We start from the raw sequence: 23,325 nt of genomic DNA on the forward strand, positions 1-23,325 counted from the left end.
TATTTAACTAAGGCAACTAATTGAGTGGTATAGAAAGTGACATTAAAGGAACAGGAAAGAGAAGTCATGACTTCGAAGCTTTTTTAGTATTTTTTCTCTGTAGCCTTGGACTATTGGAGAAAGGAAAGGATGGAGGTAGTTTTATTGTTATGCAAGCAGGATTCCAGAAAAGGTTATTGGGCTTTTTTTTTTCAAAACTCAAAAGCTAAGAATTTATGTTAAAGATCTGCCTACCCGTCTAAGTTTTAAAAGATTTCAATATGTTTTTACATGTGAGTATATATGAATACTATATATCTCCCTCCCGCTCTCCCCAATATTCTCCCTTTCTTAGATACAATTAATTCTAGTTAATTTTCCAGTGGTTGCTAGTTTATTTACAAACTGGTTGGCAGCACTATGTTTAAGTAATCACTAATTGGTCCTAATGATAGCTTTATTTTCTGTTCATCTGATTTTCAGTCAAGTTAATTAAATCGGTGGAGGTTTAGACTTTCCTGATGGGCTGAAACAGCTAATCCATTTTGATGATGGCACATAATTAAATTAGCATGCATTACATGGCAGGGATACTGTCCCCCTGTCTCCTCCTCCAAGCTCTGTAGCCAGCACATGAAATTGGAGGACAGAGTAAGGTTTGGAGAGAGGAAAGGAATGCTTGCCTCAGGTATAGAAAAGTAACGGGGTGCTGGTGGTCTGAGAGTGTAATGTGAGAGTCCCTTGAATTGAACTGTGTACAATTAATTAAGGGTAAAAGTTTTATGTGTCCTGAATCATCATGTTTCACCGTCTCAATTAAAAAAAAAAAAAGAACAAAAGTACACTCATGCATATATATCTAAAGGAGGAGATGAATAAGTGTTTTCTTTAAAAAGGTGCCCAGTAAGGCATATGATCTCTTATAAAGTTAAAATAAATTGAGAAATGGAAAAAGAAGGAATTTCCCTCTTAAAAAAACCTTGTGACCCAAAGCCCCATGTCTCTCACGCTTGCATTTTATTTTGATGGTCATAGGGAGTTTTTTTGTTGTTTTGCTAGAGAATTCCAAAGGCTGAATATACTTCTTTAGTTATAGGAAGTGAGTTACAGTTGAGTTCATTGATTGAATTATTCTTTATGAGATTAGTCTATAATTTCTTGGGGAGGTTGGGGAAAAGGGGGTAGGAGAAAGGGTTAGGGAAGAGACGGTAGTGGTGATGGTAGTAGTAGTAGTGATGGTGGTGGTGAGAGAAAGTCTATTCCCCAGGTAGGCCTTATGAAAGGTACCTAGTTAAAAAGAGTATACAGCAAATTAAATACATTATTGTCGTAATGGGCCGACAGAAGTACAGGTCTATTATACTTATGGCAGTTATAGGAAATGTAGGCAGCGTGCCCTGTTCCAGAATACCCTTTGATATTCATTCCATTCAGCAGCGGGGCCAGGACTTCTCAGAATTAAGTGATGGGTCATTATACTTTAAACACCACGGAGAAGCCTAGATTGGCAATTAAACAGCACTTGCTGACACTCACTTGTGCCACCCTGTGACCCCCTTTAGATTGAGATGTTGGAGCTCGGGGCCCTCAGCCTGCTAAATTGGTGCAAGGCGCTACTCCTGACGAGAGCCGGCTCTGAAATCTGCCGGCTTCAAAGGGAGCAAGATCATGTATAAACCATAATGTGGGTGCACCGTGGCTCAAAAAAAATAAGGCAGGAAGAGATGAAATGTTACAAGTGCAAGGGGGGGAATGAGAGAATAATGACAAATCTAATGCAACTCAAAGCAGGATTGTTGCACAGGAAAATGCATCCTACTGCTTGTGCATAAAATCAAGGCAGGCAGATGACATCCAGTTAACAGAAACATGTCAACAGTGAAGCAAAGTGGGACTGAGTAAGAGGGAAGCCCCTGAGACAGCCAGAAACAAAAATTAGTTGTCCTTAACAAGTTAAGGCTCATCATTATATTCTGGCTCGGAGCCATAAAAGTAGACAGGGGTATATAATGAGCTACTTAGAATTTTTAGGGTGTTTATTGCATTTCGTGAAATAGTTGTCTGCAAAAGAGTTTCTTAAGCAAAGGTAAGCATTAGCTCGTTCTCTCTCCTCCCTTCTCTCTTTCTCTCTCTTACACACATGAGTAGGTATGGATGGATGTGGATTTTTAAGTGTTTATTCTTCAATGGCCCCCCGAACCTCCTTTCTTCTCTGTCCTTCCCTTGGAATATAACCAAACCTCATAGCCTTTTCCCCTGTTCTACATACTCTTTCTCCCATTTCTTTTCATACCTGTCCCTGTTCACATTTGCCTAATCCAAGAAGGAAATAAGTGTACTTACGTCACATCCGAACATCTGATGTTGACAGCAAAGGCAATCCCTCTGCCCAAGCACTTCCAGGTATTCTTATTTCCATTATCCCTAAGGCCCTGAAGCCCTGGAGTGGAATGGGGTGAGGCCACAGGGCTATCAGGACTTTAAGTCTCTTTGATGGTATCCGGTGGTTATGGTTATTTCTAAGTGAAAGATCACATCAGGTTACAATCCAATCAATAGTTTTCAAATTTTGACGTGCCCCAAAAGAGTCCAAGTTTTTCCCCTCATTTTTCTGAAATTGTCTTATTGAAAAGGCATCTTATCAGAAAATAAGTATCAAATTAGAAGAATGGCAAAAGAACTCAGGAAGGATGATCATAGTTTAGAACTTGTAAGTCAGAAGGCCAGACTCTTTTTTTAATCACCTTTATATTGTGCTATTTAGAATTATTGTATGTCCTCTGTGCATTTATAAGTAGTTCTTTCAATTTCATTATTCTCAAATTAAAGTTTGTTGCACGAGTTTAAATGGAAACTTTTTTTTTTGGCTACAAATAGTGTATGACACTTGCTCTTGAGAAGGCATGTTTTTAAATTATTATCAAAATAAAATTTTATACTTACTGGGGATAATAGTCTCCTACCTCTGACTAGAATAGTTAAGATCTGATTCTCTAAATCTGAAATATTATCCAGTAGAACTGAGCAGAATCTTTCCTTTGTCAATGTAGTATATATGTGTTAGTAGAAACTTTGTTGATTTATTTTATCTAAATGAATTCAATGGATGATTTGGGCCTGAAGAGAGAAAGGAAAAATTTTTTTAATTTTTTTTTTTTAACTCCTTTTAGCGACTTAATTGAGGTTTGATAAGGTATTATGTTCTTATGAGACTCTACTGTTTTTTGGCTCTCTACCCTACCCCTATCTTTCTGTCACCTTTATCCTTTTGAAAGATGTTCTTCCTTTCCAATCTCAGTACACATTGCAGTGTGCCCAATTGGTAGCTGTTGAGAACTGCTTGTCTGCTCTGCTTTTAGCTTTCCTACATAGTATGCTTGTGCATTATAAACTGTTTTGAAATTAGAAGATTATCTTACAATTTTGCCCATAGAGGGTACTTTATAATGTTTATTGAATTGAATTGAATTGAATTGAATTGGGTCCTTAGAGTACAGTTTATCTTTGTTATAGTATGTAGGGACACACCAATGTTGGTGCCCATTGAAATGCTTAAAAAAAAATGCTTAGCTAAGAGAATAGAAATTAAAGTTAGGCCTAGGTCATTTGAACTGAAATCACTTTTATCCTTGGTGACCATAAGATATCTGAAGGCATAGTTGTTAATCATATTAAAGATCTGTTTATGCATCTGTATCATTTTTGAAAAATAGAAGTAATTTAGAAATGGGAATTTAAATGTAGATCCTTATTCATATAATACATAAATATATACACACACATATGCTAAATATTATAATTTCTCGACATCTTTATCTTTTTTTCATCTTTATCAATCTTAAAGAAAATAGTTTCTCTTCTGTGGACAAAGGCTCTTTATGTGTATCAAATGGGAAAAATTATCCCCTCCCTCCTCCCCTTCCCCCCTAATTCCCTACTAACTCTGCCAAAGTAGCAAAGTATAGCAGTTCAACAAGAACAAAAAGAAATTATTTTGCTCCATCAACAGAGTAAGGCCTAATGAGGTATGAACAGCATTGTCAAAAATGTGTGTAAATTCCAGCAGCGTTAATATTTTATTTAGCTGTCAATATACAACAAAAGATTTCATCCTTAATTCCTGAACTGATTAGGACTGTGAAATTGGCTTTTTAGTTGCCACTAATAATAAGAAACTGGACGTGTTGTTTCCGGCAGGTAGCTTATATCCTACTTTTCCGCCCAAGTACATCAGTTGAATTTGTCTTTTGTTAAAGATGTTAAAAATCATAATGCCTCGTGTCAGTAGCAATAATGAAGGGGAAGATTGGCTTTAATGACATTATGAGAATCATTATGTTTAATTTATCGCTAATTAATGCTGACAGGTTTCATATGCTTTGGGTAGCTTTCATGTGCTTGTTACATGATTTTAAAAAAAAATCTGTGTGTACATATCCCTCCCCATTCATTCATTTTTATTCTGACGATTTACACAGCTTTTTGTCTTCTAGGTTTCCTCCTCATATGGTCCCACCACATCATACTTTACACACAACTGGAATTCCTCATCCAGCCATAGTCACACCAACAGTCAAACAGGAATCTTCCCAGAGTGATGTTGGCTCACTCCATAGCTCGTAAGTGTTTTCTCTTAATTTTATTTCCTTACCAGTATGCCCAGAAGACTATTGCTGGTTGTTTTTTCAAAGTGGAGTTTGGCTCCTTTTAAACATCCATCCTTTGAAGGCACTGCATGGCTGGTTCATTTATTTATTTGTTGTTGTTGTTGTTGTTTTTTAATTTATTTAGTTCTATAAGGGCTGTCTCATTGATTGTGTCTACTGTGTGACAAAAGAGGAATGTTTTTTAATGCATGTGGATGGACTAAGATTTATAACTACTTTCCTGCCCCCTAACTTATTAATTGGATATTTGGGGTTTCGTTCTAAAAGAATGAAGATAGTTTGCTGGGGAAAAATGCAGGCTTTAGGAAAACTTTTCACATTTAGGAAACTTTCAGATTTGATTACAAAAATCTATTTTTTTCTTACCCTTTGGGCTGTTTGAGTAGTTTTGAGCAAAACTCATTGGAGGCTCTTTTTGTTTTGTTTTGTGTTGTTTTCCTTGTGTCTCATGGAATTAGTTATAAGGGAATTGGTGGAAATAGAAGAATGGGCCAAGGGGAGCCAGGCTGAGAGAGTCATTACCAGGGTGTGTGTTTGTGTTTGTCTGTTCCTTAAACATACAGGAAACATCAGGACTCCAAAAAAGAAGAAGAAAAGAAAAAGCCCCACATAAAGAAACCTCTTAATGCATTCATGTTGTATATGAAGGAAATGAGAGCAAAAGTTGTAGCAGAATGTACATTGAAAGAAAGTGCAGCCATCAACCAGATCCTTGGTCGAAGGGTAGGTGATGAATGGCATCTCTAGGAGAGAGAAGAGGGATCGATGCAATAGAAACCCAGAGAACCTAGCACAAAGAGGGTGGAGGGAAGAGCCAAATTTTCGATTGATTTGGACAATTTGCTTTCCTCACAAGTCCCGGTCTTACCCCTTTAGTGTTCTGTGAGGATCCTAAGTATATATTGGGAGAGGGGAGGTTGTAATTCAGCAATTTATTAGTATTCAGACCAACTGTTACAATTCCCTATCTTTCCTTCATCCTCCCCAAAGCAGTAAAGGACAGAACAACCTAAGTGACAGATTGAATCTCGTCTGAGCTGTCCAGGCCAAGCCCAGGGTTTCAGTGAAATGTAATTACATAAGACTACACTATTTGCGGATGACAGGAAAGATGAAGATTTCTCATATGTAATGGATATTGTACAGGTTGTGACATTTTGATTTCCTATTTGTCTCTTCCCCACCCACTACCAATTCTTCTACAGTGGCACGCGTTATCCAGAGAAGAGCAAGCTAAATACTACGAGCTCGCAAGAAAGGAACGACAGCTTCACATGCAACTTTATCCAGGCTGGTCCGCACGGGATAACTATGTAGGTGGCTATGTAGGTGGCTATTTTTTTCAGTCGTAGAGTTTGTAGAGAAGCACCTATGCTGGAAAACGTAAATTGAATTTACTTACCTAAGTAAACACTTTTCATTATTTGACTTGCTTTTGAAAGGGCCCTTTTGGTTTCAGACTGGTCATCATTGTGAATGTTTTTCCTTTATCTCCAAATATGAATAAGGATTTGGCTTGAAGTTCAGTGTGACTGATGGATGCCCTGCAGTTCAGATAGGGACAGAGATAGAGAGAGATCGATAACTTATAGGGGGAAAAACATCTTCATGTCTATCTGTTTAGTTGGTCCTTATGAGGCCTTTGTGAAATATGTGAAGTATGTTAACCTTTATCCATCTTGGGTTGAGTGTTCAGTTTCATGAGAGTGGAGGGGAAAGATTTCACCACTCTTAGCTCCTTTAAGCCCAATCCATGCTTCTCTAGAGAAGATTAAAGAGCGGCTTCTGGACTGGTGTGGTGGGAAATGGAAGGATGCTTATTTCTCTCTTTAATATGATGAAGATGTGGTTCTACAAAACCAGGGAAATCTCACCTGAGTTAAACTTGAATGATTACCTGCTTTGGGGTACATGTATGTTACAATGTCAGCAATGGCCCATGCTCAGGATAGATAATCTGCAGGGGTTTTGCCATCTCCTCTCTTGATTTTTCAAGGAAGATCACTAATCTGCTGAGCTTTCATTCCTATTCCTTCCCATCTTTGTACCACAGGTGAATGTTTTTATTCAGTTATCTTAGGTTGGACTCATCAGGACTACATTTTACTCCTATATCAACTTAAGTTCTTGAACCTTTGTAGTCATTATGGTGACTTGTTTGAACCTAGTCTTCCTTCCTTCCTTCCTTCCTTCCTTCCTTCCTTCCTTCCTTCCTTCCTTCCTCCCTCCCTCCCTCCATCTCTCTCTCTCTCTTTTATCTCTCTCTCAGGGAGGGGGCATATTTTGTGCTAACATTTGGCCTTCTTTGAGTAATATCATCTATTGTTATTTAAGAGTTCCTTTGTTTGTTCTTGAGACCAATACTACTTTTCCCTCCTCTCCTATTTTCCTTGTGGTTAATAGTGTTACCATCTGCCCCAGGGTTGATAAACATCTCTTAATGATCTAATCCAGGTTCTATGACTCCCTATGTGTGACCTGTGGTAAACTTATCTGCCTTAGTGGGCCTCAGTTTACTTCTCTTTCAATTATGTGTTACATAACACACCCCATACAGTGTTTGTATGAAAAGAAAGATGTGATTGTATGAAAACAGGGGGCTACTTTGTAGTTTCTGAGAAATAACTATCTGGAAATGGAAAACAATCAGTATCCATATTAAAAAATAAAAGTATATTAGGCTTTTTCTCTGAAGGGTATAAAACATTGGAAATTAATTTATACATTGATACTGTAATTATGTTTAGGAATAGTTACAAATTGTGGGTATGTTTAAAATATCTCAAGGATACATTTAGTAGTTATTCTGTCTGATAGAAGTTCAAAGGAAGAAGAAGTCATTCTAACACAGTGTATTCAATAGAGAGCCTTTTGAAAAAAGCCTTAAATAGAAAAAGCCCTGGGTCTCCGATTCTCATCCTGACTTCATCACTGTGACTTCATGCAAGGCCTCTAAACCCTTCTGGGCCTCAGTTTTCTCCTCTGTAAAATTTGTGTGTATTGGGGGAGGGGGAAATTCGGACGAGATGCTCCCGAAGCCCCCTTCTCTGTGTAAAATTTTGTGATCTTAGGAGTGGTTTCAGTTGAGATGGCAGAATTGAAATGACTTCCCACTGGGTAAGATAGCAAGACCTTCTTCTGGCAGCTTAGAAATGCCTTTGCAGTTTCCTCCCCCTTGTCCCCCTGTGCCCTCTCCTGTGTCGGCACACAGTGCCTTGGGTCCGGTCACCCATCTGCCCATTGTCCCCTGCCCACTTGGTGCACTGTCAGGGAAGCCTTTGAGGCCCGGGGGTTGAGTCGCTGTTAGCACGAGTCCCCAGGCTGAATTCCTCCTGAGAGCTGAGATGGGAATTAGTATGGGGACCTGAACGAAAGCATTCAAAGAAGTTTCAAGAAATGAGTGTCACTGACAGATGGGCATGTGCCGTGTCTTAAATGTTGGGGACCTTTACGTTTGTCCCCAGCGTGTGTGCACTGTCAAACCCTTTCTTCTGGAGCTGAAAGGAAGAGGATGAGAAGGCTAATGCTTCCTCACAAGCTTGATGTGCTCCCCCCACCTGACCCTGAGGTAGAGCCTTCCAGCAGCAGGACACCTCGATAGCCTTGGATCACACAGCCCCATCGCTCGGAGGGCTCCTGCCCTCCCCCCGCTCCCCCCGCACTCCCACCCCACCTCTTGTCAAGAGCTCTTGGAGTTGACTCCATGTCTCTCCTGCCTCCTACGGACACCTGTCCTTTGAGCAATCCAGAATGGAGCCATGGGGAGAATCCGAGCCCAGGTTGTACAGAGCTCGCCCCTGAGATGGCAGAAAGGTGACTGAATTACAGTTAGCTCTTTGAGGCTGTGAGACCTTGGGAAAGTCACTTTCCTCCTTTAGACCCTGGTGTCCTCATCTGTAAATTAGGGGGAAATGAACTAGATTCCTAGGTGCCTACTCATTCTAATGCTCCATGATTCAGGGAGTCATTTACATGTAATTTTCTGGGCATCGCCCTTGATTTATGTTTATGAGAGATCAGTAACTTTTTTTTTTTAGTAACTTGTTTTCTTGATGTTGATTGATTCAATAAAGAGTTGGAATGATGTTAATTTAGTTTTGCTCAATGACTATGATTTTATACTAAAGCTATTTAATAACCAGATAAATCTAAGGAGGGAAAATAAATGAGCTTATAAAAAAGGAACTGCTGCCATGTTTTCTGCTATCTTTAACCCCTTATCCTTACTCCCTCTGGATTGCTATCAGCAGATCACTCCCACCCCTATAACATATAGCTTTTTGCCTAATGAGAAGGCCTTAAAGTCATCTTTGGGTGGTGAAACTATAGAGTATCTCATTCTGGACCTTTCCTCTTAATCTTTTTGCCCACTATGAACACGGAGGCTTTCTGAGATTGCTTTGCCAAGACAAGGGCCCATTTGTAAAGACATGAGTGTTATTTAAGAGATGTTCCCAAATTACCCTCTTACTTACTTACTTACTTACTTACTTACTTACTTACTTACTTACTTACTTACTTACTTACTTACTTACTTACTTACTTACTTACGGCTACTGTTGATGTGAGAAGGTAGAGCTGAAAATGCTAAAGGGTATAAAATGCTCTTAACATTTTTAGTAGCCAGCCCAGCCATTGGGAACATGATGCTAATGGTTATACATTCAGTTCTTAGACACAGGTAGAAACAGGTGGAAACATTCAAATTTTGCTATTGTGTTCTATATATCTTGGTTTTACTTACTCATAACATTCTATCTCCCACTTCACTGTGCCCTCCTCTCCACCCTATCTCACTTCTTTTTTTAAATTTACTTTTGAAATTTTTTCATTTTTTTCTGTGTTTTCACATAAAACACATTTCCATATTATTCATTTTTGTAAGGGAATAATCTTAAAAAAAAACCCAAATAAACACATGATAAATCATATGTTTTCATCTGCATTCCTGCTCCAAGAGTTCTTTCTCTGGAGGTGCACCCTATCTCACTTCTAACTCTGGGAATGTCTAGCTTCTTCCTTCATGGCCTAGCTCAAGTACCACAACCTATATGAGACCTTTCTGGCCTCCTCCTCCCTCTCCACATCAGGATTCCACCATCCCTATGCCCTACTGAAATGTATTCATTTTGTGCTTACTTATCTGTATACAAAATGCTTTTCCCTAATAGAACAGATGTTCTTATTTTGTTATTGGTTCCCCCCCCCTTCTTTATAGCCCTACTTAATTAATTATCAGGATTTTATTAAGTGTCTACAACTTGCCAGGTATCATGTGAGGCCCTGGGGATACACAGACAACAAATGAAACAATGCCTAATACAATATTTGGCACATTGATGGGTGCAGAATAAATGCTTATTCAGTGGAATTGAAGAGCCTGGAAATTAATGGAAGGAGGTAAAAAAGAAGGCAGTCCCAAGCTTTCTCTTCCCACAAAGATCTCTAAGAAAGCAGGGCTTTTCTTTCCCTTGGAGTCATTACTCTAGAATGTAGGTACAATTTCCTTCTGGGACTTTTCACGTTTCATGGTTTTCATCAATATTACCATCAAACAATTTTTATTAAGCTCCCATATTTCCTTGTGGCAACTGAAAACTGCAGATCCTGCCTTCTAGGAGACTTTATTCTAAAGCTTAATTATGCACCTGAGTTAAAAACCCAGCACTGTAAATTGCTTAGAGGTAGAGGAAATTCTGAACTCCTTTTGGTATGCTTTAGGGGAATTAAAAATGATAGTTAGCGCTCAGCTGAACTTTCTCTCAGTCTCTCAAATGGGTCATCTAAATACTTCAACAGAACTCTGCTGTTGCTTCTAAGGCAAGTGGGAAGAAGGAAAGAAGAGAACAAGCATTTATATAGCATTTGCTGTGTGCCAGGGATTTGACAAATATTATCTTGCCTAATCCTCATAGCATTCCTGGGAGATTGGTTTAAAAATGAGACTAACTCATACAATCATAGATTCTATAGAAAGAACTTCAGGAGGTATGTTATCCAATCCCTTTCCCATAATGGAATCCCTTCTATACTGTCACCATGGGATCATCTGGCTCTTACCTAATACTCCCTCTGATGAGAAAGTTACTACCTCCCAAGACAGTGTGGACAGATCTCATGTTTAGGAAATTCATCCTTATATTGACCCCAAATCTTCCCTATAATAACTTTAATGTGTTAAGTCTCTCTTGGCCAAGCAAAATAAGTTGTCTACCAATAAATAAAAGAGAATCCATTTAAGTATTTAAAGACTAAATTACTCAACTCATTATTGCTACCAGAAAAACAAATATGTGCTACTAAATACAGGTGACCTCATAATCACCCAAAGTGTCATGAGTGTTTTTTGCTTGGGTAAGAAAATAACTACTAGACATGCTACAAATGGGACAGAGAATGGACCTTAGATGATTTCCACTTTTGTGTTTTATTTGAGGCCTATAGGAACTAGTGCTAAGTTTCTTTCACTTAGAGAAAAAGATATAAACCAAACTCAACATAACACTTTGATTCTTTGCATTCACATAGAACACATTGGCTTTCTTGGTAAAATGAGTTTTGAAGAAATGAAATTCATTAAGCTTAATTGAGTAACTTATCAGTATATATCAGTTCACGAATAAAAAACCTCATGTTTCCAAGATGATGGCTTTCATGTTCAAATTTTCTCATTTTTGTTCATCTGTTTTTTTAATTGATTTTTTAACAAAATATTTCTCCAAAACATTTCCCCTACAAAACCCTCCTCACTGATTGACTATAAAATAACATGCTTTCTATAATTTCATCTCTAATACTTTAAGTGAAAAGGAGCTCACAGTCTCACAAAGTCCTTCCTATTCCTGGATAAATTTAATTGTTAGGAAATTCTTCCTTGTGTTGGGTCAAGATTTGCTTTCCTTTAAATTCTGTCAATACTTGTTCTGCCCTGTGGGGCCCAGGAGAATAAGTTTAATTTCTTTTCCTTATGATAGCCCTTTAAAATAGAGACCATTCCATATTTGGATATTTTCATAGGTGAGTGGGGAGATATCTTTTCTCTTCCTAAAGTTGACCACTAACTTGTTTCCCATATATCCTTTCTCTTTGGTTCCTTTTCCTTCCCACTGAGGGAAAGTGTGATATGTATCCTTCTGGCTGAATGCATTGGATGCTGCTATTAAATGTTAATAAGCAGCTGGACTGAAGGGGTATCAAAGCTCTCTGTGCATCTTTTCTTCCCTCTCTCTACCCCCAAACCCTCCAGGCCACCACCTAGAATATGATCACAAGGGGTAACACCTATAAATACATGCTTTACGTAGCTTTCTTTCCACATGAACATAGGAGACTAGGACCTCCCTCCTTATCTCCTGAATTAATCCTCCTGTATTTCATATGTTTTATGCAGGGGAAGAAGAAGAAGAGGAAAAGGGACAAGCAGCCAGGAGAGACTAATGGTAAGTTAAATTAATTAATCCCGAGGAAAGGGGCGGGCACAGCAAGGACCTCACTTTTATGTTAGGCATGTATCTGGGGGAGACAGTAGAAATCCAAGGCCAGGGCATTGTTGGGTAACCCATCCATAGCTAGCCTTTTTTGTTTATGCATTTTAATTAATTGCTTCATGACTGCCCTTTTAAAGCTAGTAACATTCATTTTTTTTTTTTTGCATGAAAAGCATATTGTGATTCTAGTGGAATGTGTTTTTAAATAACTGCAAAGCCATTAACTCCAGAGCTATAGTCATGCCTATGCGTGGTTTATAAAGTTTGCTAATTTTGTGTGTGTCTGTGTTTGGGGGTGGGTCCAGGGAGGGGGATGGGCTTGGGTGGGCCCGTGTGAGTGTTGGACATTCCTTTGGGCTGTACCTGAATGTTCTGATGCATGCCTTTACAGTGGTAAATTGCACCCATTTTAAATTAAGGAGGTTTGTCATTCTCTAGAGGAAATTAGAAATACTGCATAGGCAATCTCAGAGCCCACTTGGAGAAGCCAGCCCTTTACAAACAAACATTTTTTGAAGACTTTGTATAATTTGTTCTTTTTTTTCAGAACACAGCGAATGTTTCCTAAATCCTTGCCTTTCACTTCCTCCGATTACAGGTGCTAATGTCATTTTGAGTCATTAAAGTAGTTGATAAAATGTTTTTTACTTTTTCTTGTCATTATAGTTTTATTAACATTAAACATGTATGACATTGAACATTCTTAAGAAATGACCATCCACATGTTTTGATGTGTTTTGGTAGCATTTTTTTCCGTTGTTTTTTGTTTTTGTTTTTTTCGTTTGTTTGTTTTTAATTTAATTTAACTCTGGTTTTATTTTTTCATTAGTTGTTTAAACATTGAAAGTGCTTTAGAGTTGAACTAACTGTGCAAATTGAATATGCAGTATTTCTTTAAAGAGACTGGTAAAGAATGGAAGGAATTCCATAATAAACCTCCTTAATCTAATGGCATTTTTTGCATTGCTCCCACTAAGTTTTCTCATGCAAGCATGCATCCGCAGTATGATTTTTTTTTTGGTTCGTTTTTTCTTTTTTTCTTTTTTTCTTTTTCTTTTGCTTTGCTGCTTAGCCTACAAATTGCAGTTCACTAGCTTTCACTGACTGCTTCATGCTGCTCTTAGTTTCTGGCTAATACTAACAATCCATTCCGCACAGTCTGTTTATTCTTTTCCATTCCTATCTTAATATTAATAAAACTGAACAACAGGAAAACAAAAGTTGAATGTTCCAAAAGCTGCAATATCCCAATACAATCTATTTTTCTTTCTTTATGTCTTTCTTTTTTATTGGTTTTATTTTGTTTGACATTTTTTAAAACTGTTAAAACTCTTGAGTCAAAGAAAAAAAAGCATGTTAAGGACCTTAATCCTCCCCCTCGCTTTCTTTTCTTATTCTTCTTTGTTTTTGTTTTTGTTTTTGTTTTTGTTTTTGTTTTTGTTTTTGTTTTTGTTTTTGTTTTTTTTTTATGTTTTGTTTTGTTTTGGTTGCATTTTGTTTTTTGTTTTTTGTAATTTAAAAAATTGGAAAATCAAATCAAAAGAGGAAATACCATGAAAATGAAAGTTCTGTAGTGACTAATGTCCCTTTATCAATTTGAAACAATCTGAGAGACAGTCCTTGAAGAAGGGATACTGCAGCTTTATTTGCAACAGCTAATTTTACAAGTTGAATAAGAATGTAATTTTCACTTTTTTTAATTAAAAAAAAAACGAAAGTGAATATTTTGCAATTAGTAACCAGGTCATTGATTTATTCCCTTTTTTATTTTTATTTTTTTCTTATTTTTATCTTTCTCTTTTTCCCCTCCCCTCTATTTCTCTCTTTCTCTTTCTCTCCCCCTTTCTCTCTCTCTCTCTCTCTCTCTCTCTCTCTCTCTCTCTCTCTCTCTTTCTCTCTCTCTTTCTTTCTCTTTCTCTCTCTCTCTCATTCCCTCCCTCCTCTGCTCGCTTCTTTCTTGAACTCATTCAGACCTGAGCGCTCCTAAGAAATGCCGAGCGCGCTTTGGCCTTGATCAACAGAATAACTGGTGCGGTCCCTGCAGGTGTGTATAGTTTCCCCAGATTCGCTGTGGCTGGTTTTCAGCTGGTTTATTTGGTACTTTCCCCCTTTTCTGCCCTGTTGCTTTGTAGCTCTGTGTTGTGATCTTAGGAGACACAAGGGAATGGGGGCACTGCCATCCGATCGTCTCTGTGAGGGATTCTGCTTGTTCTCCTTGCTGCTGCTAGCCAAAATAAATGCCACTGTCAAACAGCATCATCTATACTTCTCTCGTGTCAGGGACAGCAAAGACCAGTCTCTCCCTCTCCCAAGGAATGTGTTTCATGCCATCGGAATGTTTCCAACACACTTCCCTACTACAGCATAGAGCGAGCCTCAGTGACTTGGATGTTAACACTGACCTAAATAGAAGCAAATAATGTCACCTTTTTTTCCCCCTTCTTTCTCTTTCTCTCTTTTTTTTTAAATTTTTTTATTTTTATTTTTGACTCATGGAAGTCCTTTCCTTTCATGTCTTTGGTGAGGGGAGACTACCAAATAAAACTCAGGTGATTGAAAAGAAAAAAAAAAAAAGCTTTAGCTAAGATTTCACATCCAAATGAGCACGATCCACCATTGTGTTGTATTTTTTGTGTTTACCTTATGCTAACAGATGCAAATACTCCAAAGAAGTGTCGGGCATTGTTCGGGCTTGACCGACAGACTTTATGGTGCAAACCGTGCAGGTATATTACTACCATTAGGCCTCTGGGAAAATCAAAGCCTTCTGTCCTTCTAGAGCATTAGTACGAAAACGTATTTTATCCACTCCCCACCTGTTTCCCCATTCCCACTAGCATCAATGGCTAATAATCCACGTCCTTCCAAATTTCTTGCTAATTTAATGCCATTATATCTCTCCCACACTCCTATCTCTCTTTCTCTTTTTCTCTTTTTCTCAATAACATCTCCCTGGTGGTAGAACAGGGAACAGTCAGACCTTGATGTGCAAAGACTGGCATCTGTCCTTTCACTCTTAGAGAGCTGGCATTTTGCAGCTGACCAACCCCTAAGAATGCCAAGGTGGGATGTATACAAGATGTATATATCCACCATTGCCAAGGGTTCTCATGATTCAAGGATCTACATCTAAGACATACAGAAGGGTTTCGGCACAGGTTTTTGGTATTTTTTAAAAATGCATTGTTCATTAATACACATTTTTACTCACTCTGGATTTTTATTAGCTGACATTTTATGGAGCTGAAGGGAAATTGTGGCATTGAATGGTGTGCACCTGCTAAGGAGTTATAAACTTGTGAGCCATAGGCTGAGAGACACTGCAGCATTTGACAGTCCTGCAGAATAATTTTTGGTGCCAAAAGGAATCAGAGAGCACAGAGAATTCCAAATTAAACACCCATGTTCTGCAGCAGGTTTACATCAAACCTGTAATTCCATGGTACTTCATTATAGCTACTTCTTTCTTGGTGGAGGGATACCAATTAGTTCTTGTCTCATTTCCTTTCTTTAATGACCACATTTGGTTAAATTTGTTGTTTCTTTGTTCTGATACAAGCAGTCTTTGAATTTGGAATATTATGATGGTAGGTATTTCAACTCCCAAACACTCTCTCTCTGTTTGTAGTGCCTCCCTCGTCACCTTTCCCTCTTGTCCATGCCTTTACCATGTGCTTCATGTTGTTTAGACCCTAGATCAGATGTCCATCACATTACATGCATGCCCCAAACTCCCCTGTTTTCTTTCTCTGAATGAGTAGGAACAGATTGGTAGCATTATAAATTGTAGTGAGAGAGAAAAGAAAGTGGACATGTGGTGACATACATGCCTACAAAGATGGACTTTCTCTGCCTATTGAATGAGCTTGGGACCTTGAGAAATACAGGCGTCAAAGTGATTTGAAAGTGATTTATACTAGATGTCAGCATCAATAAAAATAGAATATTACCTAGCATCTGCTTTCAATGGCTTTAAAGCCCCTAAATTGCTATTATTAGTCTCATTTTTCTATGAGATGACAAGCGATTTTTTCTCTTATAATGGCAGAAGGATGCTTAGCTTTTCCCCAGGATGTCCTGTGACAACAGGTTCTGCTAGGCAGCTGTTTGATACCAAACCTTGCATTCTGAATGAGATCAGTGAGCAAAAAATTTTGTTCTGTGACTTAATTGTTTGTCCAGATTAAACTGCTCATGTGATCAGAAAAGAACTCTTAATTTCCTTGTAAAAGGTGTTATGATTGATATCACTATGTCTGCTATCAAAACAAAACAAACTGGTAGGGTACTGGCTTTGAGGGTTGGGGAGTATGGTTTTGTGAAGGCCTTTTTATTGAGAAATTATTACTGCAGATTAGGTTTGGTATTATATTTTAAATTATTAATGTTGACCAAGACACCTATCCTTTTTTGACATGAGGCTTTTGCACCTTACTTTTAAGTGAGGAGAGTCATCAGCATCAAGGCAGGGTGGAAGTCTTTGTCTAAAGCAAATGCCAAGCAGCTGTTGAAACCAGATCAAAATATAATTGAGAAATATTTAACAAGAGAAAACAAAAGTACAACAAAACATAGGTAATGTTAATATGTGGTTTTCTAAGTCAGTATGAGGTCTGCAGGAATCCTGTTGTACAGTTTAGTGGCCACATTTCTATTGGAGTTTTGATGCCACAGCTCTAAAGTGTTTCTGTTTTAATTTATTTTTTAGCCATTGTAAAGCTAGCTTCATGCTTTAGAATTAGGATTTTTTCTGAAGTATAGTTTTGAGGATGAAGACTATAATGAGATACTGCTATTATAGTACAATCTGAAAGTTGGCCATCGCCATCATCACAGGTGATACGTTTCAGCAAACCTTCACTATTACTCAGTTTTCATTTTGGCAACAGCACAGTCATCACTTCTTAAGCTGTTACTGTTATCTTTGGTGATCCTTTCTCAATATACTACAATGTTTAGCCAATGCATTTTCTGTTGCTAAGTTGCCCATGGCAAAGAGAAATAGTCAGAAACAACCCCCAATTAACCCTCAGAATAAAGATAAAAAGTTAAAATGAAGAATTTTAAACAAGTTACTGGAAAAGGAACTTGCTATGAGTTAAGGAATGGGTATTAGCAAAAGGGAGTGATACATGACCTCTCACTCATACACTTCTCTTACTTTTAACTTTGTCTTGACTGTGTCTGATTGTCTACTGAACAAATAGGACATGTTTTTTTTTCTTTAAAGAAATTCAGTTGTAAAACTTGCGTTCTTTGACTCTTCAGAAATGTTGAATACATCTTGATTGCCTTTCACTCAGTCATTGTCTATTACCAACATCCCTCATCATTCTGTCCTCCAGATCCCATAATCAAAATTTTTCCCCTGAACCTCTCTGTAAGATACAAAATTTCACATCACAGTTAGGATTGTTTTGGGGAATGAGGGTGGGGCAGAGGGAGAAATTAGAAATGACATTGGCAAATCAGGTCCTTTTACATAATGGCTTTCTAATTTCAGTTGACCTTGGGGGATTTTTTTTTTAACAAGGTTCTGTTTTGAGCCCACCAAGTTGTTTTCCCATCTTTTAACTGTGCCTTAATATAGCATGGTATGCTGCCTGAAGTGATTTCCCCTTGTTCTCAATGTCCTTCCTCTCTTCACCCCTCTTTCTCCCTCATTCTTGTTTTCTCATTGTTTTGTTTTGTTTTTTTTCTCCTAATTCTTCATTTTTGTAAAATGCATGGGCCTCTTAGTTTTCCAGCATGTTTTGATCTGCAGGCTAAGGTGGTTTAAACCCCTTGATAGGTTAATCTATTTATCTATGCTCTCTGGGACATGAGCAGAAGAATCTTAGTCCGATTCAGGGCCTGGAAGGAAGGAACCTTATCAAAATTAGGATAAAGGGGAAGATGATACAGATTGGACTCTTTGGCCTCTGAGTTCCTTACATTCTGGAGAGAACTGACCTACCATGAGACCAATGAAATTGATTGTTCTCCATCTCTATGAGGCAGGCTAGACTTAAGCATGCTCCTCTTGCCCTCCCACCATCCTACATAGTCCACACACTGTATTTATACACTGGGGCGGTATGACCAGGGTTCTGTGGGGAATTTAGCCTCCTTTGTAGTTAAAGAATAGTCTGGCAGGAGTTGACTCAACTACTTTGTGGTATCTTCTGGAGCTTTACTAGTTTGGGTTCTGCAATATTATAGGCATACTTTGAATTTATGAATTCAGACAAATGATATATATATATATATATCTTAAGCATTTTTATAGACAATGTACTAGTGGGAATGATCCCTGGATCATTTTTCCCACCAACTTTATTCCCACCAAACTCAAGTTGATGGATGAGATCCTTTTAGTCACATACCTGATTTCTTCGCTTGGCTACTCTCACATTGTCCTTGGATGATAGGCAAGAAAGATTTTGAAATTCTCATTTCTGTTCCTTATATAATGGGCACCAGTAACAAGGGGAAGTTTATATTTTTGGTATGGGTTAAAAACTCTTTCTGGCAAAAGTCTGTGTGAACAAAAAGTCCCTGCTGTTGCTCCTCTGCAGTCCTTCCTTTGGTTATTACTGCTGTGATTTTGTGTTATATCCTCCACTTACTGAGACTGATTCCTGCATTGGCATATTAATTATGTGTCAGACCTGTTCAAGGATCAACAACACTACCAAGAATAACCTCCCTTCCACTTCTCCCTTCCCTGACCACTCCCACCAAAAGAAAAGTTAAAAAAAAAAGTTAAAATAAAGTTAAAAATTTTTAAGGCAAGTCTCAACTTAATTTAATCCACAACCTGCAGGCCATACAACCAGTTATTCTCGTTACTTTGGATCATTTTGATCATTTTCTGTTTTTTCTTATTCTCCCCCTTCTCCCCCTTTTTATTCCTATTCTACCTCTTTTGGTGGTTTGTTTTTAATTTTGGTTTTTGATTTGGTTTGATTTGATTTATTTCAGTTTTCTTTCCTTCTTTCTTTTCTTTTTTTTTCCCCTTCTCACCTGGCTCTGACCTTTCTTGATTTGGTGCGGTTCTTAACAGAGAAACCTAAAAGCTAATTTCAGCTCTTTCAGCCTCATGGCGATGGTGTTCCAAAGCCTTTAAATCTCTCACTTAAAGCAGCCTTCAGCTGTATGGGCTAAATAGCCAGTTTTTTAAAAAGTTTGAGATTGATATGAGGTACCTAGGGAAGGATATCTTTCTTCATTCTTTCTCTCTTTTTCTCTTTTCTCTCTCTCTCTCTTTCTCTCTCTCTCTCTTTTTTTTTTTTAGGAACAAAAAAGTTATTGAGGGTGGGAATGGGAGGAAGGGAGTGGGGAAGGGAGATTAAAAGGAGAAAGGGGTCAGCCTCTCATTGGAGCCTAATTTGGAAGAAATTTATACCTGAAAAGTGGCTGCCACAGTATATGTGGCTTACCTGAATCTGCCCAAAGTTGAACTTATCAGGGGTGGGGGGTGGGGGTGGGGGTGGGGCAGGGTGGGAGCAGTGGGCTTTCATTATTATTTTTCCTTGTTAGGCCCAGTTGGCTAAGAGAAATGAGTTAGTTCTGCACACCCAGAGCAACTTGTAAAATGTTTTTCTCCTGCCAGGTGTGCTGATTGACCAGGGCATCAGTTAGGGGACTTGTGCTCTGCTCTGTACATTAGATAACTCTCTCCCTTGGCATCTTTGCCCTTTATTTACAGATAACTCTCTCCCCCTGTTTCTAGGAGAAAAAAAAAGTGCGTTCGCTACATACAAGGTGAAGGCAGCTGCCTCAGTCCACCCTCTTCAGATGGAAGCTTATTAGACTCCCCTCCTTCTTCTCCTAACATGCTAGGCTCCCCTACCAGAGACTCCAAACCACAGACTGAACAAACCCAACCTCTCTCGCTTACATTGAAACCCGACTCCCTGGCCCACCTCACGATGATGCCGCCGCCACCGCCCTCTCTCCTCTTGGCTGAGAGCGCCCACAGCAAGCCCAGCGCCTTGGCTGTCTCTGCTGCCCACTGTCAGAATGGGGCCCTGGATCTGCCGCCTTCCACTTTACAGCCATCAGCTGCCCCCTCATCGTCTCTAGCACAGCCGTCGACATCTTCCTTACATTCCCACAATTCTTTGGCTGGGACCCAGCCCCAGCCACTCTCCCTTGTAACCAAGTCTTTAGAATAGCTTTAGCTTTGCTAGCCCTGGTTTTCATTTTGTTTTCTTTTTTGTTTTTTTTTGTTCCTTCTTTCTTTTTTTGAGGATTTTTTTTTGTCTTTTTTTTTTTTTTAATCTTGTGCCCACATGGCTACATTAGTTGATGTTTATCGAGTTCATTGGTCAATATTTGACCCATTCTTATTTCAATTTCTCCTTTTAAATATGTAGATGAGAGAGAAACCTCATGATTCTACCAAAATTTTTATCAACAGCTGTTTAAAGTCTTTGTAGCGTTTAAAAAATATATATATATATACATAACTGTTATGTAGTTCCGATAGCTTAGTTTTAAAGACTGATTTAAAAAGACAAAAAGAAGCAATTTTGAAGCAGCCCTTTGCAGAAGGCGTTGGTTCTTTATTATTTGTATTAAATACGAGCTTGCGAACCAATCATTTTACATCTCGTTTTTAAACCATAAGGGCACAATGAATGCAGTGCCATGACATTTTTTTCTGTGTGAAACAACTTTTCTTGTGATGTTGTTATTGTTTAAATGTACAGAAACAAAGGGTTAAAATGTGTTAATATACCTTGTTCCATGGTGTTGTTCTTTTGGGGGGTGGGGGGGAAGGGGGACGTTACTCACCAATTACCGGTATCACAACGCTATTGGACCAGTAGTATTTATTGCTTTAGAGACTGCTTGTTGTACCTGTATGTTGTCCCTTTTAAAATATGTTTTCCTTTTTCTTGAACCATTGTATAAAGTTTTTTTCCTCCCTTAGTGTAAGCATCTTATATATAACAACTCATTTGTACAAGGTTTTTAAGTTTATATATATATATATATATAAAAATGTGTATATATATATTTTTTGGGTTTTGACTTTTGTTTTGTTTTCTCTTTGCTGTATGAAACACAGTTGCCACCAAATGGACATTTATAGATGCATTAAAGGATCAATAGTGTAAAGAAATTGCTTTGAAAGCCATTACATTAAATAAGACTTGAAAATTAGCGAGGGAATTTTAGCGGCGCTGTTTGAGAAACAGCGGGAGCGTTGGCGTCTCCCCTCTTGGACCTACAGTTGAATGGCCTGCAACATTAGGACTGTGGACTGTGTACAAATTTTTACGTGCCAAAATTCTCAGTGACTTTTAACTTTCTCCCTGTTTTTAATGCTGTAATTTTTGTTCATCATGTTTTGCTGTGATGTTACATAGGTAGGTATGTGTGTAGTTTTAATGTCACCTATAACAAAGACGTGTTTGGTAGCAGATTGTCCAGAAAGCATTTAAAATGAAGAGGTATAAACCCTTAAGGGCCAAAATTCTGTATATTAGATTACACATAAAGGAAAAAAAAAAACAGACTGCCGCTTCTATGTAAACTGACTACATAAAGGTAGGTAGCAAACTTTAAAAAAAAAAAGAAAAAAACACAAAAAAAAAACCTAGGCATGTTGATGTTGCAAAATGCTGTATAAAGCTGAGAACTGTTCATTCAGTGCCATTGTAGTTGACATGAAGCGATTGTAAAACTGTCTCCAATTTTTCTCTGGTTTATTAAGATGCTAACTATAACATTTTTTGTGAATACTTTGAATGTTTCCTAACAGTTGTGATGTTACTGTTCCGTTTGATGCTCTTATTCTGATTTCATTTTTAATGGTTTTGACGCCATTTTTGTAATGAATACATGTTCATGCTGTACAGTATCTGTAGCATGCAGTTCTGGATTAATAAAAGCAACTTAGTATGTGCAGATAATGACTTGTCACTTCCTGAATGGCTTTTCCTGCAGTCAATCCACAACCATCTGTTAAATGCCTACTATGTGCCAAGCAATGTGGTAGGCAATCTGTATGAGAAGATAAAAACAGGAACGGTTTCTGCCGCCGAGGAACTTAAGAGTAACTTGTTTTACAAATATCCCTCAGAGACAACTGATCCCCAAGTTGATATCCAAAACCTTCAGGTTGGTGTTTGGATGGTGACTTAAGTACCAGAGCTCAGTCTCTGAGGACCTCTCAGAAGGGCTCAGTCCTTATTTTATTTTATTTTTTCACCCACTAACTCCATCCTGTTCCGCTTTTGGGTAGTCCCATTGTGTGACACCAACTGTTAACCATACTATTTGCGATGAGGTTGATGGCATAAAGGAAAAACCCTCCCCTGCCCCCAACACCATTTCAGTGGATTCTTGTAAGCCTTTTTTTTTTTGCTGGCATCAGAAATGGAAAATCCTGTAAACAAAAGCCAGCATGGTACAATAGAACCTTTGTCACTTTCCCGGCCTTAACAAGAAGTAACTCGGATCTTGGATGACTTCCTCATAGTGGGGTAGGGAGGAAAGAGAGCAATACTAGATCTGACTCCTGTTAAAAAGGTTTTATTGCCCCCATAAGGACCTTGGAAGTCAAATTGCCTGCTATAAAGTCATACTGTACAAGCAGTCCAATTCCCCATTTCTAAAAGTCAACATCAGTGCAAAGGTCTGAATCTGTCCTAGCAGAGGCTCTACTAACACACCCAAGCCGATTCCCTGGTTGCACTCTGAATGCCCACAATGGGTGGGTAGGTATTTTTTTTTAAGTCAGTTTTCACTATGGTCACAAAGGTAGGCAGAACTTCTGGAGGAGGAGTCATGGAGCTCATGAAATCATTGACCTTTGGGAGTTCTGTCTCTGCCTCTGGTCTCACATATGAGAACCAGAGTGAGGGGAAAGGCCAGAATTCACCAGCCATCAACAAAGGACTACAATGAATGTATTTTTCCAAGCTTGGATGTCAGATTCATTTCTTATAGCATAAAAAATCTTGTAGACATGTACACTTCCCATTCCTTGGTTTGTGAAGACTCTCCTTAAATTATATTATCTTCTATCTTCCAAAAGTATATGATATTTCCATCGGAAAGTCAATACATTTTGCAACAACCAGTCCTTTTGGTTGCTCCAGGGGATCCAGGTTATCCTCTAAAATCGTGACACCTGCTATAGAAATGATTCTCCTGTGGGGCTCCCCACCCCCCTTGTAAATTTGATTTCATAGGTC

General features: G+C 38.4%; 1 protein-coding gene across 13 annotated transcripts in view; it reads left to right on the forward strand.

Moving 5' to 3' along the window:
• The window catches only part of TCF7L2 (transcription factor 7 like 2), a 249,546-nt gene extending 229,247 nt beyond the window's left edge, over positions 1–20,299 (forward strand). For 3 of the 13 annotated variants that reach the window (XM_044665579.1, XM_044665581.1, XM_044665582.1), the window contains 7 exons: positions 4,473–4,598; positions 5,210–5,369; positions 5,852–5,959; positions 12,037–12,085; positions 12,681–12,731; positions 14,105–14,177; positions 19,848–20,299. In XM_044665579.1, coding sequence (XP_044521514.1) covers positions 4,473–4,598; positions 5,210–5,369; positions 5,852–5,959; positions 12,037–12,085; positions 12,681–12,731; positions 14,105–14,177; positions 19,848–20,292 — 1,012 coding nt within the window. In that variant the 3' untranslated portion in view covers positions 20,293–20,299. Of the gene's footprint in view, positions 1–4,472; positions 4,599–5,209; positions 5,370–5,851; positions 5,972–12,036; positions 12,086–12,680; positions 12,732–14,104; positions 14,178–14,786; positions 14,860–19,847 lie in introns of all 13 variants that reach the window. The other 10 variants (XM_044665587.1, XM_044665590.1, XM_044665589.1 and 7 more) reach the window with 5 other exon arrangements.
• The last annotated feature ends 3,026 nt before the right edge of the window (positions 20,300–23,325 follow it).

Source organism: Gracilinanus agilis, chromosome 2 (genome assembly GCF_016433145.1).
Source record: "Gracilinanus agilis isolate LMUSP501 chromosome 2, AgileGrace, whole genome shotgun sequence".
Classification (NCBI taxonomy): Eukaryota; Metazoa; Chordata; class Mammalia; order Didelphimorphia; family Didelphidae; genus Gracilinanus; species Gracilinanus agilis.